The 16,436-nt window shown below is 35.2% G+C and overlaps 1 protein-coding gene across 9 annotated transcripts in view; it reads right to left on the bottom strand.

The window, feature by feature from the left end:
- Trim37 (tripartite motif containing 37) overlaps nucleotides 1-16,436 on the bottom strand; it is a 183,793-nt gene that overhangs the window by 81,120 nt on the left and 86,237 nt on the right. For all 9 annotated transcript variants that reach the window (XM_026407312.2, XM_077800650.1, XM_026407311.2 and 6 more), the window contains 5 exons: nucleotides 15,200-15,508; nucleotides 13,013-13,141; nucleotides 12,516-12,705; nucleotides 10,331-10,449; nucleotides 1,363-1,473 (listed from right to left, as the gene is read on the bottom strand). In XM_026407312.2, coding sequence (XP_026263097.2) covers nucleotides 1,363-1,473; nucleotides 10,331-10,449; nucleotides 12,516-12,705; nucleotides 13,013-13,141; nucleotides 15,200-15,508 — 858 coding nt within the window. The remainder of the gene's footprint in view (nucleotides 1-1,362; nucleotides 1,474-10,330; nucleotides 10,450-12,515; nucleotides 12,706-13,012; nucleotides 13,142-15,199; nucleotides 15,509-16,436) is intronic.

Here is a 16,436-nt window from a genome sequence, read left to right as displayed (position 1 = left end):
TATGTGATTTGAGTCAGATACAAGCAAATGCAAAGGAAAAACAAAGGAGAAAACCCCAAATGTGTAATAGACACCCATAGTTAGAAGATGAAAGGCACTGCCTCACTTTGTCCTCCCAGACCGGTGGGAACAGTTGGAGAAAGAAACAAGAAACAATGATGAAGTATACTTTCCAGACTCAAGGTGCTATAAACAAAATGTATTTCAAAGCCAACTAAATTACACATGCAAACATTACTGAGAATCCCACCAGGATTCAATTTGCCCAAAATCTGAGTGCTTGTCTTAGAAGCAGAAGAAATTGCCTTAAAACTTACAAATCATTCAATACTTGGCTCTATATTGAAAAAAGATACTAGAACACTAGGGAAATATGTAAGATACAAAGTTAACAATGCACATAAGCCTGACAATGTTGTCATTTCAGGAAATCTTACATAGCAATGCTCAGGTTGATTATTAAGATTTCTGGATGACTTTAAACCAGTATTTCTATAATTTTCTAAAACACATTCCATTATTTTACCTGTACTTCTATATGATAGAATATGAGGTTGCCATAAAATTGAAGTTTATAAAATACAAATATACATATTTACGCAAGTTTCTCTTGGTGTTTCTCCCCTAAAGATACCAACACTTAAACAAGAAAGAAGGGAGAGAAAGGAATAAAAAATGATTCTAGGTACATTTATGACTGCACATATGGTGCAACACTACATGGTGTAGGATCAGAGAAATGAAAAGTTGTGCTGCAGTTGTGTACAATGAATCAAAACACATTCTGTTGTCATATATACCTAATTAAAATAAATTAATTTTAAAAAAGATTTAAAAGAAAAACGAATGATTCCATAATTTGAATGCATTTCTAAGAAATCAAAGCTATTTAAAAAGTCATAGTTGGCTTGAAAAAAAAAAAAAAGAAAAAGAAAATCGGGGGAGGGGATCAAACATCTAAAACTTCCCCAGAGGTTGGAAAACAAGGTGGCAAATAGTAAATATTTATGTACTACAAGCCACAAATGGTCTCTGTTGAAAATTCTTCTTTGTTTCATTGTTTTTACACCTCTGTATAATTTAAGGCCATTCTTAGGTAAATAAGCTATACAAAAGCAGGCTGTGGTCTCTCTCCTCCAAAGAAGTGACACTCATCAGGTATCTATCTAATCAAGCCAAACATTACCCTCCAATTTTTTTCTAATACCATATAGTTTACCAAAAAATGTAAAAATGTTAAAAACAAAACAAAAAAAGACAAAAAGAAAAGAAGCAGAGTAAGTAGAAGCAATAGCAGCAGAAGAAAAAACATCATCACCAATGGTTTTATTAATCTGTGTAAGATGACATTATATGTTGCACCTTCATCTGGGGGCTGTGCCATGAAAGAGTCGTTAAATCCGCCCATGCTGCTGTGCTCTTCCTGCTCTTCATTCTCAGTGTCACATTCAATGTCACTGTCACTACTAATTCCTGGTAGGAAAGAAGGAGACAACATATTTCTGAAAAAAACCACTATAAGTAAAAGAGGAAAAGTTCCTTATCCATTAAGCTGAGATTCCTACTGAATTTTACAATAAATGCCAAAAATTGAAGAAACCACACCAGCAAAACCAAAAAAGTAACCACAGAAAGTTCAATTCTCTTTAAATTTTTTTAGAGCAGTGCTGTTACTTTTGTTCTCTAAGTTTAAAATTGAGTACCACAGTCCTTGAAAGTTGTTATTCGGAACCAGTACTAATTATACTGAGAATACCTTTTCCAAATCACTTTTTTTCTAACACATCATAAGAGAAAAAAGAGGAACTTTTAAAATCCTCATTCACTGTAAACATAGTCTCTATACTAATAAACATAATAAAACACATGGCCTATAATCCCAGCAGCTCAAGAGGCTGAGGCTAGAGGATTGAAAATTCAAAGCCAATCTCGGCAACTCAGTGAGACCCTAAGCAAGTTAGTGAGACTCTGTTTTTAAAATATAAAAAGGGCTGGGGCTGTGGCTTAGTGGTTAGGTGCCCCTTGGTTCAATCAACAGTACAAAAACAAAACAAAAAAACCACATGCTATAAACATACATAGTATATGTATATAGAAATTTCCAGTAATTCTAGTCATAAGTTAGTTTCTATCCTATTTGGGCCTCTAGTTTTGTTTTTGTATGAATCAGTTGATTTAGTTTTTGGATATTTAATACATATATATTTTAATTGACATAGTAATTATATGTATTTATAAGGTACACTGATATTCCAATACATGTATACAATGTGTAATGATCAGATCTGCGTAGCAGGCATATCTACTACCATAGAAACATATCATTCTTTGTGTTGGGAACATTAAAAATATTCTTCATTAGCTACTTTAAAATATTAAGTAATTATTGTCAACTATAGTTCTCCTACTACTATAACACATTAGAAGTTATTTCTCCTGCCCAACTACACCCCATTACCCATTAACTATACTCTCTCCATCCTTCTGCCTTCTCTATATTCTTCTCAAGCTTTGGTTACCTCTATTTTATTCTCTACTTTGAGATCAACTTTTTACTTTCCACATATAAGTAAGATCATGTGCTATTTGTCTATGCCTAATTTATTTCACTTAATGTAAGGTCCTCTAGTTCCATCCATGTTGCTGCAAATGGCAGGGAATTTCATTCTTTTCTATGGCTGATATTATACTATGTATACATGTCACTTTTTTTTATACATTCATTCATGAGCACCCAGGTTGAATTCATAATTAGATATTGTGAAAAGTACTGTAATAAACATGCAAGAGCAGATTTTAATTTCTTTGGAAAATCACCCACAACCAGTTGATCTTTAAAAGAAAAATCCTATAGAAAGTATTTATTTTAGCAAGATAGTGATCAGAAAACTTGAAAATTTGTCTGCTACAAATTTTTATAAATACTTTGATAAAATACAGACAGAACATTATTTTAACAAACAGTCACATTTAAAAGACAAAAGGGGCCAGGCACAGTGGTGTACATCTATAAATACAGTAACTTGGGAGGCTAAGGCTGGAGGATCCAACTTCAAAGCCAGGCTCAGCAATTTAGAGAAGTCCTGTCTCAAAATAAAAATAAAGAGGGCTGGGACATAACTTAGTAGTAAAGTGCCATGGGTTCAATCGCCAGTAGCAAAAAATAAAACCCAAAACACAGGAGGTAAATTCACAGGCATGAGAAACAAGATAAGAATAATACTGGGTCAGATGCTACAGTTATCCTGGAGAGCCCAATGCAAAGATTTTTAACATTCCTTTGCCGGGGAGGAGAGTGGGACCCAAAACTCTACTCACCATAGGAAAGGAGTTGCAATTGGGACTAAAATTCCAGCTTGGAATTTTTTTTCTTAAAGAGATAAAATTCTGGTTATGTTGCCCAGGTTGGCCTCAAATAATCCTCTTCCCTCACAGACTCCCCAGTAGCTGGGCAGTAAAAATAAATAAATAAAAAAAAAAGATTAATGAACTTGCAGAGTTGAAGAAATTAATGAGAAACCAAAATTAATGAGTATACAGGCAGATGCTACTGCATCCAGCAGAAGCTAAAATTCTTATTCAAAAAAACAGATAAGAAATAGTCTGTATAAGATACGCTCTACAAAGAGAGCAAAAGACTTAGAATTCAAACCCAATTTATGCTGGGGATTTTTTATTTTTATTTCTTGGTGGTGCTAAGTTTTGAGCCCTGGTCTTTGCAATTGCTAAGCATGTACTCTAAAAACTTAGCCTCTAGCCACTAGATTTGGATTTAAACTTGAAGTAAAAAATCTTAAGAAATTAACATAAAATTATTCAGAAGCTAGTGTTATTTAAATACAGCAAAATCTTCCCTGGAGGTTAGGTTCTAGATAAGATGGAGTGGGTACATTCCAACTTGTCTATTTCACTCAATGCATTACTAAAATCTAGACGAAATGCATGGCATAGCTATTTAAGGACTCGGAAGTAAACAGGAATAGGCATATTGGTGAAATCAAAATTTCACCAACAAACTGGAAGATTCAAACAAGCCCCAGAGTCCAGGACACAATCCAAAATTACTCAGCATATGAAAAATCAGTACAAGATAATAAGTGGGCTGGGTATATAAAGCTCTGATGGTTCGTAAACACAAGGCCCTGGGTTCAATCCCCAGCATCAACTAAAACAAAGAAAATCAGCAAATACCAAGGTGAGATGACACAGGTGTTGGAATTATCTAACGATGACTTTTAAGGGAAGATAAAAATGCTCAAGAACACCCTTGACACACATCAAACACTCTCTGAAGGTAAGCTTCCACAATACAGATCATAAGAATTCTGGGGGGTAGAGGTGGGGGTCTGAAAAAGAATGCTCCAAAGTTAAAAGTTTAAAGCTAACAATCTACCTGAAGCAAGAATCAGGAGATATGGAAGGACAATGCTGTAAATTTTTCATTAAGTAGAACAAAAACCTGTAAGAGACTACATGATTCCAGTTAACTTTAAAGGGGCAGATTTTCAAAAGACCTGGGCTTGGTGACACCTGCCGTAAATTCCAAGAACTCAGGAGGATTCCAAGATTAAGGCTAGCCTCAGCAACCAACTTAGTGAGCCCCTATTCTCAAAATAAAAAATAAAAAGGTTTCAGGATGTAACTCAATAATGGTTAAAGTGCCTCTGGGTTCAATCCCTAGTAACAAACAAACAAATAAATAGAATGAAATGTTTTGTAGAAATGAAAGATTAAAACTAAAATTATTAATATATGATTTAAGCAAAAGTAAAAAAGATTAATAAACTTGGCGATGTAGTAGCTAGTAGTGGAGAACTTGCCTAGCATGCACAAGGCCTTGATATAATTCCAGACACCACTTTAAAAAACCCAAACAAACAAAAATCTAGAAAAAGAACAAATTAAATTCAAAGTAATTAAAAGAAAGAAAAAAAAACAATGAAACATGGTCATTCTTTAAAAAAAAAAATCAATAAAATTAAAAATACTAATAAAACTGAAAAGCCTCTAAGGCAAACTCATTAAGGGGGTGCCACAGTCTGGCTGGGCACAATCAGGAGCCACTTGTCAAAAGAAACTAACTTTATTTTTAGAACCACACACCGCCAAACAAAGGCTCCTCAGGAAAAACCCCCAACTGCCACCATGGCTTCCCACAAGCCTCTCCCAAAACCACAAGCCTCTCCACCTCCCACAATCCTCCTGCTCTTGAGGCCGATTGGCTGGGTCGCATGGGCGGAGCCAAAAAAAGTCCCCCAATGAGCAGCTCCGTAGACTGAAAGGGCAGGGAAACAGGCCAATGAGCATTACCGCAGAGGAGCCAATGAGCTAGAAGTTGCTGGGCCGCTGTGAGCCAATCATCAGCTGGCAGTCTGAAAGTTTGCTGGGGCCCCTTCAGCTGTGGCTCTCAACAAGGGGGAAAGAAAAAAAAAAAAAAAAAGCAACAGTTTTTTTCCTGGATATTAAAGGACAATAATGGAAACATAAACAACCATGCTTAGGAAATCAGGAATACTGATAAAATAAATTCTTTGATACACAAAAATATCAAAGCTCATTCAGAGAAAATAAATAAATCTTGAATAACTATTAAAGAAATAGAGTTTGTGATTTAAAAACTTCTAACAAAGAAGAAGCCCCACGTGGCCACCTTACTGGTGAAATTTGTCCTCTTCTGTTTTCAAGACAAGTTTGGGGAGTACTTCTCCCTTAAATACTGAGAAGACAAAGACTAGATGACTGAAATCCTCTCCATCTTCAAAGAAAAAACAAAAATCTTTGTGCTCTTAAGAATAAAAGGGCAGGGGGGCCAGGGATGTGGCCCAGTGGTACAGCGCTTGCCTAACATGAATGAGTCACTGGATTCGATCAGGGATGCCACTCTGAGGGGAGCTAAGTGAGACTGGCAAAGCTAAAGATGGAAAAAACACCCCATGAATTCTTGATGACATTGAGCAGCTAACCCAAAACTGCCCCACCAGTTATGCATGATTCCTTGTTGGGAGAGTTCTTTCTAAATCAAGAGAGTTAGCTTTCATTATCATTTAAGTTGGCTGCTTTACTTTTTGGTAACTTTTGTTTAAAATATAATAAATTATCCTAACAGTTATCCTCCCAAGAGTCAAGCCATCACACTTTGTGTGACTCATTTCTCTTAGCTAGGCTGCTAGCAAGATTTTTATGTGGTATATGCCAAGTCTTTTTCACTCTGGTTAAGTGTTTTGCACACCCCTGACTTAAAGAAAAGCTATGTGTGCTACTGCAGCAGGAACTTATAGCCTCAAGTTTTACATAGAACAGGAAAGAAACTAGCCTACTTATAAAAATTCTATAGATTACCAACTGGGGAGGGGGAGACTTTTCAGTATCAGAACATTAAATAGAAGATAACTAAAACAAGCTTGTCCCATATGGTCCCAGTTAGAAAGGAAAAGGCCTGTTTATGGCTGTCATTTCTAAGAAAAAGTGTTACATTTTACTGACACTTGAGAGACTATTTTAGTAGTCCAAAATTCCTAGCCAGTAATAAAACAATGTCTTACTTTAAAGTTTCTTCAGATAGCTTTCTTTTCAAGAAAGTGAATAACCCACAGTGATATGGCACAGAACATTTTCTCTATGTACTTGGCACAAATAAAAAGCTTGTTTTTTTCCTAAATATGGATATAAGAAAATCCCACTCAACTGTCTACCAAGACTTTAGGTGTGAAAAATAAAGGTTTCCTGAGAACCAGCTCCTGCTGATGACAGAATAATATCCACAGCAGTGAGCAAGGCCCTACTCTCCTCTACAAACAAAGCAGATTTGTTCATGAAGCTATTTTTGTCTACTGTACTCCCCTCTTCCAGCCTCATCAGTTAGTTGTTTTCTTATTATCTATCCTGGGGCTCTAGTGGTAAACAAGCTATTTAGATACCAATGAACTTCAAAGGTGTATAGTTCTGTATCACTTGTTTTCATTAAAAGTATTTTTATTGGTTCTATATCACTTTTGATTTGCATATTTACAGAGAGCTTTCTAAGAACTCTTAATTGAGTTCTTAGAGCTTTTTATCACATTCCTTAAATGAAGACAAAACGTGTTATTGAGGAAGCACTTAGCTCTAAATCCCATTTGAATAATCAGGTGCTTTAAAAAAAAAAAAAACAACTTGGAAAATGTACTGCAGATCCTAAATGCAGCCATCCTAAACACAATCCTAAATGTGGCCTATATATACCTGTCTCTACTTTTGGATAAGCAGTAGATTCACTTTAAATATGAAATAAAGTGGATGCCAAGGGGAAGTGGTGCATGACTATAATCCTAGCAAGTCGGAAGGCTAAGGCAGAAGAATTGGAAGATCAAGGCCAGCCTTAGCAATTTAGTGAGGCCCTGTCTCAAAATAAAGAACAAGAAGAATGACTGCGGAAGTAGTTCAGGGTAAAACGCTCATGGGTTCAATACCCAATTAAAAAAAAAAAAAAAAAAGAAAGAAAGAAAGAAAAAGAAATTGATGTCAAATGCTTTGTATTTTCCATTCGAACTATCTATTTACACACAAAAAAATGCTGATAATGTTTATGAGTTGGAGGCTGAAATTAAAGAGCTTCAAGTAGTCTCTCACCTAGATTATTTAACAAGCTTAAGTTTTCCTGTCCCTAATTCCACACACCCCTTTCCCAGCTACAAAATCCATTCTCCATACTGCAACCAGAGTAAAATTTCTAACCACAATTTTATTGCATCACCTCTTGCTTAAGAACCAAAGACAAAGGCTAGATTCTAGCTAAGGCAAAGAATATATAATTTATTCACGATCTCGACTCTACTACTACTCTGTCCTCATTTTTGGTAGTTTTCACTTGGCTAATTTTCACTTATTCCTTTGGGTGAGCTTTCCAAGGGTACCTAGGGACTAGGTCAGTAGAGAGGTGAAAGTTATGAGCACTGACTCTAGGTTTAAATTTCACCTCTTTCAATGACTAATTCTCTGACTTTGGGTAATTTAAGTTGCACCTCTAGGCTTCACTTTATTTACTTGTAAAATCAGGATAATAAAAGTAACTACCATGCAAAGCTATTCTGAGAACAGCATAGGATAATAATGGTAAAGTCATGAACAGTCTTGGGAACATAGTAAGGACTTAATAAATGTTATCTTCTTTTATTATTATTATTGCAACGTACCTCTTCTTTGAGCTCCCTATATACCCTTATCACAGCACTCATTATTCTGTATTATAAATGACTACTAGCTAGTCTCTCCAACACTTAACCAGTGGTTTTCATTGCTCTCCCTGCTCTATCCCCCACCACACGCATCCAGCATGTGTGACAATTACAACTTGATCTCATTAGTAACTGTGGCACATTCTGGCAAGTGATACTCAAGGAGTATCACCCCTAATTGAGTTATTCAGTTTAACTAGTTGGAATAAAGACAATTTTGCCTCCCAAGGAATACTTGGTAAATTCTTTAGACAGTCTGGGTTGTAACTGGACAGAAGTACTACTGGCACCTAGTGGTTAAAAGCTGAAGAAGCTGCTAAAGTATCCTACAACACAAAAAATAGCCTTCCTATAACAAAAGAATTATGAGATCCAAAATGTCAATGATGCTGAGATAGAAGAACTCTGATTTAGATAATAGATTCAGAACTGTTTTACTATCAGCATCAAATACAATGTCAGGCAAATTAGAAGCATTTCATAAAATGATGTATGAAAAAGATTAGTTTATAATCCCAGTACATGCTGTAAAAGAATTTAATATGCTACAATTTATAACCAGTGTATAAACACATGGAAAGCAACTAATCTCCACAGGTTCTTTATAAAGATCATAAGTCATAATATATTCTTAATGTTTTAACAATCACCACATCAATTCACAAATCCTTTCCATTTAATCTCTTCTACTGAAATACTGCTGTCCACTGCAGGAGCACCATCTAAGAGGGAAAACAAAATGGGTGCAATGATGCATATCTGTAATCCCAGAGATTCTCCAGGCTGAGGCAGGAGAATCACAAGTTCAAGGCCAGCATCAGCAATTTAGCATTGCCCTAAGCAAGTCAGTGTAACCTTGTTCTACATTTGTCAAAATAAAATTCAAAAGGGCTGGGGAAGCGCCCCTGGGGGTTCAATTCCCAGTACAAAAAAAAAAAAAAAAGAAAGAAAGGAAGAAAGAAAGAAAAAAGCACCACATAAAACAGGAAGACCAGGACATTTAATGTTCTTTAACTGAAAAACCTGAGAGTTCTACCACTTACAATTCTCTCACAGAAGTTGGAACCTGTATATATGCTTTGAGCTACAACGCATCAATCACTGAAATTCAAGTGAGTGCAAAGGAGAAGGTGACATTTCTACTGAGAAATGAAAAAAATTCAATGCCAAATATTAAGAAAGCTGACATTCTTTTCTGGTAACATACAAAAACATAGCAAAGGCAATACACATAGCCTTATTTCACATACCTTCTGTTATCTAAAATAACAAAATGTCTTCTATACTTTTAGATTAAGAATAATGAACTTGGAAGAAGATGCAAAAGAAATATTAGAATGTGTGACAGAATAAGCTGGCAGAGTTGAGGCTGATGAACATAAGGAATTTTAAAAATAATTAAAGCTTGGGGCTAGGGTTGTGGCTCAGTGGTAGAGCGCTTGCCTAGCACACATGAGGTACTGGGTCTGATACTCAGCATATATAAAATAAATAAAATAAATCTATAATTTAAAAAAATATTTAAAAAATAATTAGAGCTTGGAATGCTTCTATAAGAAAAGCAAAGTAGGCTGGGGATGTAGCTCAGTTGGTAGAGAACTTACCTACAATGCATAGGTCCTGGGTTCAATCCCCAGCAATTACTCCCATCCCCTACCCCACCCTAAAAAAGACAAAGCAATCTACAGACATCAGTCAAGACTGACTTCAAAAGACAAAGATTTAAAACTTACTATTCTAATTAGTTACTTTAGGGCACATGTTTCTTATAAGACTGTGAACATATCTAATTCATACTTGCATACCTAGCAAAAATTCAATGTGTGGCATTGTATTTATTGATGGAACAGATGAACTCTCTGTAGATTTTCCTCCTGTAAATGACTCTTTTAGTCAGTTACATCCTTATATTTAGTAAATTATCCATTTTGCCTTCCACTGTGCTTAATGTCCTAGTAAGTCAAAATCAGTGGTACAATGAATGTTGTGTTCAGATCAAAAAGGTCACATAGATCTCAGTAACATTTTTACTAAACCAACCACTACTTACCACCACAGTTACCACTACAGCCACCAAAAGAGTCAGTATTTCTGCTTTCTGCCTAATTATGCCTTACCTTCATCAGGGGCAGCTGAAGCTCCTTCAGGTATTATAGGTTGTAATTCCCCAGTTTCAGAATTATTTTCCAAATCAGACATGGGCATTCCTTCCAGGCGACCTCCTTTAGCATTAGCCCTCAAGAAGGGAGAAAACAACTTGATATTTTCACATAACTAGTAACTGAAACAATAATCTATATTTACTTCTCATCCTGAAATTGAGCTCCCAAACGAGTAGAGTATAGGGCACATGCACTAATGTTGAATACTAAACTTCAAATTTTATTTGTAAAATTTCATTAATGATTTACAATGAAAGATTATGAGGTGATCAATTGTATTAATGTAAATTCCTAGTTGTGATACTGTATTGAAACTTCTGCAAAATGTTATTGACGAAACAGAATAAGATATGCAGAATGTCTCTATTATTTCTTTCAACTATGTGTAAATTTATAATCAATTAAAAACAAATATAAACAATAGTTCTAAATAATATGTTCTGACTAATATGGAAATAGTTTAGAGACAGTACTGAGAAAATAAGGTAATAAAAAAGTTGTACCTGAGTCACAGTTGTTCAAATATACATCAAAACTGAGAAGACACAAAGTAAGAAGAGCAGGGATGTGTGTGGGCATGGAATTGGAAAACTAGGCTGATGGGAGATAAAGATGAGAAAATTTTCACTTTTTTCCCCCCTTTCATTTTGAATCACTTAATATTAGTATTTAAACTATTTGTTACACAACTCTAAATCAAGGAGGGAAAAATGCTGAAGAGCACCCATGTAAACCAGCAGATAAAATTCACTGTAAAAGGTGAATTATAGGGCTGGGTTTGTGGCTCAGTGGCAGAGTGCTTGCCTCGTACATATAAGGCATTAGGTTCGATCCTCAGCACCACATAAAAATAAAAAAACAAAGGTATTGTATCCACGTATAACTAAAAAAATATTTTTAAAAAAGTTGAATTATAGCTAGCTGCAGGCATTTGTGTAGGAAACTTGGGGGGTACTATGTTCATGTGCATTTAATCTTGATAACTAAAAGCAGATACAAATACCTCTGTAACAATATATTAAAGCTAGTTGCAGCTTTAATCTAAAAGGAATATACAGGTAGGTAATAGGGAAAACACCAGTAAACACCTTTCTACTTCTGAAATGTGAGCTTAAAAGAAATGAAACTACCAGCTAGCCAGGCACAGTGGTGTACCATGTAATGCCAGCTATTTAGAAGGCTGAGGCAAGAGAATCACAACTTTGAGGCCCTGGGCAACTCAGCAAGAACTTGCCTCAAAATAAAAAGTAAAAAGGGCTAGGGAGAAGAAGAAGAAGAAGAAGAAGAAGAAGAAGAAGAAGAAAAAAAAAAACTAAAAGTGGGGGTGGGGGGACTGGAGATGGGGCTCAGTGATAGAGTGTCTATGTTTAATCCCAGTACTTACTTCTAAGAAGAAGTAAGCTTCTTGAGTTGAATGGGGTTATAGGTGTGGGGAAACATGCCCACCTCAAAATTCTTTTCAAAGGCTCCAAGATAGAATTAGTCCATCATTTAAATTCAGAAATGTATTTAATATATATAGAAATAGATCAGCAGATGGTTATTTATGACTCATCTCAAAGTTTAACTGACATGGGATGTGAAATTTGGTTTCCTCATAGAGAAATAAAGGTATTGATTACCATATATCCTTTGGAGATATTTCAACTATAAGTTTTGAGGATGCTTTCATAGGATAGTAAAAAGCTTAAAGTAGAAAGTAAAAGTAAAAAAGTAAAAAAGCTTAAATTATCTTTAGCTTAAAGTAGGAAAGCAGTGTTAAAATAAGATTGCTGGAAGTGCTCTGTTCTATACATGAGATACACCTGTGATGCATAATATAGTCCATCAAAAATGTCTTTGAAAGGTGTGGAATAGATTTAAATATATACATAGACCCCTCACCAGAGTTCATTCAAGTTATACATCACTGTTATCCTAACTTCAGTGAAAATAAGTTCCAACATATTTAACTCGAACTTCTGGTCCTATTTCATCCCATTAAAAAAAAAAGGAGATGGCAGCAGCAAGGTCTATAATTATTTAAAAGTTAGATTTTAATGAAATAACTTTTTTGCCCATTAAAAAACTAACCAAGAAATTAATTTTGTTCATTATGAGGCAGACTTAAAGTTCCAAACAACAAAAGAACTTAACTTACCCCAAGGTGACCATTTTCCTTCTTTTCTCGACAGTGGGTAAGCCATTGAAAACTGCAACCACAACTGCATCTGAATCTAAAGTTTTACACTGCCGGTCTTCGGTTTTTGGCAGAATATCACTTATGATGCCATGTGTCAAGGCTCGAGGAGAACTGTGCCTGCTCCCAGACTGAGAGCTTCCTGGGGAGCCTTCAAAAAAGAAAGAAGGCAAATAAACATGGAAATTCTTAGATTAGTTTTCAAATGTACATGTAGCAAGATTTCCTAAACAAAAACATCAAGTCTTTCTGATGCCAGGTGCTTAAATAAAAGGAGTTCAGAATATACAGTCAAATGATAACATTTACTTAAGGGTCTGTTCTGTGGTGAGATCAAAAAGCTTCAAATACACCTAAACATTTTTGGTGCCTTTCAAGGTCCAAAGTTACATACTAGTATCAACTTCCAATAACCGATATCTACCAATGAAATTATATTCTTAACTCCCCAAATTTACCTTCAGACAAAGTCTGACAATCTCCCTTTGAGCGGCTGTTTTCCCCAGAGTCCACTGCTCTTCGAAGTGAAAGACTACCTGCAACACTGGACCGAGCTGGCTTGGGTGAATTATTCTTCTTATTTGTGGCTGCCAAGACATTTAGAAACATTTTTTGAATATGATCAAATAACACAAAATATACTACCTAGTCAGTCAGAGAAAGGTTTAATTTTACCATGAAAGGAAGTTTTTCTGTCTATACTGTCCAAAAATAAACAGGGTACTTTTGTAGTTCTAACTAATTTATTTGAAATTCTATAACAAAAGTATTCCTATTTTATTGTTTATGGTGTAGAATCTTAACTTACATTAACCATGGACCTCACAAGAAAAAAATATACGTTTCTCAACGAAGAAAACAAAAGTATAATCCCCAAATACTTGGAAACTGTTAAAACATTATTGGATTAAAATCAGAGCCAGGAGTGGTGGCACATGCCTATGTGTGTCTAATAAAGGACACAATAAATGGTAGGCTGAACAATATCAAATTGCTGTTTTTGTGGTTTAAAAACAGTTGCACATTGGCAATTTCATTTGGTTCAACCTCTATTAATCAGCTCAAAAATAAAAGTGTGTAAATATGGAAATTTGGTTTTTTAAAAATGAGTTTATAAAGAAGGGATTCTTTAAGCCAGGTAGAGTGGCATGTGCCTATAATTCCCACAGCTCAGGAGGCTGAGAAAAGAGGATCAAAAATCAGAGGCCAGCCTAAATAATGTAGCAAGGTCAGCCTCAGATACTTAAAAGATTCGTCTCAAAATAAAAAATAAAACAGGCTGGGAATGTAGCTCAGTGGTAAACCATCTCTGGGTTCAAGTACCTGAAGAACCCCACTCCTCAAACCAAAAAAAAAAAAAAAGGAAAAAAGAGAATGGATTCTTCAGAATGCATATTCCATTCATTTGGGGAAAAATAATCATCAAATTTAACTTGGACACCACCATATGTAAAACTAATTATATATGAACTCATTTCCTAAATATAAAATAAGAAAAAAAAAGTACAAGAAAGTAGGCTTACTTTTATAAGCCTGGAGCCAAAAATGGCTTCCAAATAAAATAAAATTTTACATCTTTATGATTACCAGGAGGAAAAATGGCAATGGGGAGATATATTTGCAAAATTTATTAATAAAGGGCTTTCACCTAAGTCCATCCAAAAAGCAGTATTTTTTTTCCCCTTATATCAGTACATTGTTGGATAAAATCTGCCAATTCCTTGAATACAAGGTGAGACTGGGTATTTTTTTCAAAAAAAAAATTTTTTTTTTTTTGCCTTTTTGTACTTTTTGCACACCTGTAATCCAGCAACCCAAGAAGCTAAAGCAAGAAGATCTCAAATTCAAGGACAGCCTCAGCAATTTAGTGAGACTCTAAGCAACTTAGCAAGATCCTATCTCAACAAATAAAAAGCGCTGAGGATGTGGCTAAGTGGTTAAAGACCCCTGTGTTCAATCCCCAATCAACATAAAACTCACAATCCTTACTGAGGTCTTACAAGACCCTACCTTATTTAAATCTCGCCTACTTTCTGACTCAATTTCTTACTAATCTCCCTTGTTTTATGCACCCTATTCAGCCAGATTGGTCTTCAACTCTTTCAACATGCAAAGTGAATCCTGTGCCAATAACTTTGCATTTTCTGATCTGTTTATCCAGAAAACTCCTTCCCCCAGATGTTTAAGTGGTTGTCACCCTCTCAAAACCTTCAGGTCTCAATTCAAATGTTTCCCCCTCAAATATTTCCTCTGGCTACCTTAATCAAAGTAACACATTCCTCATTTATGACGGCCCAATCCTCTGTTGTTTCCTTCACAGCAATCAAATTATCTTACCAAATCAAATTATCCTAACTCAAAAAAAAAAAAAAAAAAAAAGCTTAATGTCTTATTCCCATCACTAGAATGCAAGATCCATGAAATTAACATTTTGTCCCTTATCGGTAAACAGAATAAGAAATCAAGAACTATTAGCTCTATTATATAATAAAAAATATGGAGAATTCAATTTTGGATGGGGGAAAAAGTCTGCATGTATTTGTTGTCTTAATTAATTTGAAGAGAGAAGTTTACATATTATTATCCTGAAAATAATCAGTCTTCCAGTTTCTCAAATAATACGAAGAAAGGAACATTTTACTTACGATTTCGTATGTAACAGCTAGCAACTGATGACTTTGCCAGGAGCTCCATTCCCAAATCCTGTAATCTGCCAGAGTTTTCAATGCCACAAGCAGCCAGAGCTGCCTGGTCAGCAGAAAAAAGGTTCGTCTGCATATCTCCAGAAGCAGCACTGCTAGTTTTTATTTCTGAAAGTGTATTCTTTACATCAGTTTTCATATATCGAACTTCAGCCATTTGAGTTTTGAGTCTTTTTAACATCTTTAAATCAGAGGGCACTCGCCACATTGCCTGCTGCTTCCTTTGGTCTTTATCTTTTCGAGAATATGACGCTTCAGAGACAAAGGGACAAATCATGTTAATATAAATTTTAACATTCATGACATCATTTCATACCACAAATATATGCAATTTTGATGTGTAATAAAAGAAGCTAAAGTGCTTTAGCTAGTATCAAAAAAGAAAGACATTAAATGGTATTATTAAGGATAGATACACACATCCTAACTTTATTCACACCTACAAAGTTGCAGCCGAGGCACATTATAATCACGCACTATCAAGTATAAATGGTGCCATACTGCTTTCTCCTTTATACTTCTCCACTTTTCTCAAATTCTCTGCAGTGTTTTTAGTATGTTCATAATTGAAAAAATGAAAAAGAAAAACCTAGAAGCCACTTTTGTCAAATCTGCCATACATATATTAATGTGTGTGTGTGTGTGTGTGTGTTCTAACTGAATTTAAAAAGTTTGCTTCATGGGCTGGGGATGTGGCTGAAGCGGTAGCGCGCTCGCCTGGCATGCGTCCGGCCCGGGTTCGATCCTCAGCACCACATACCAACAAAGATGTTGTGTCCGCCGAGAACTAAAAAATAAATATTAAAAAAAAATTCTCTCTCTCTCTCTCCCACTATCTCTTTAAAAAAAAAAGTTTGCTTCACTATTAGATATGCCTGGTAAGTACCACAGAACATAATAAAAAAAAATTTACAATCACTAAATTAGGATAGTGTTTTCTTTCTTCCCAGAGAAAATAACTATAGTTGTTTTTAGTTTCTTCTCCCTCTACCCAAATATTAAAAAATACAAACAAAGGAGATATATACTTCTGTTATACTGCAGGAAGGGAAAGAGGTTAAAAAAAAAAATGGTACCAGGGATTGAACCCTGAAGTGCCTAATCACTAAGCCACACCCCCAGCTCTTTGATTTTATTTTGAGACAGGATCTCACTAAATTGCTTAGGCCCTCACTAAATT

Source organism: Urocitellus parryii, chromosome 7 (assembly GCF_045843805.1).
Source record: "Urocitellus parryii isolate mUroPar1 chromosome 7, mUroPar1.hap1, whole genome shotgun sequence".
In the NCBI taxonomy this organism is placed as follows: Eukaryota; Metazoa; Chordata; class Mammalia; order Rodentia; family Sciuridae; genus Urocitellus; species Urocitellus parryii.
The sequence above is the reverse complement of the archived record's forward strand: the minus strand, read 5'-3'. Positions and strand labels throughout refer to the sequence as shown.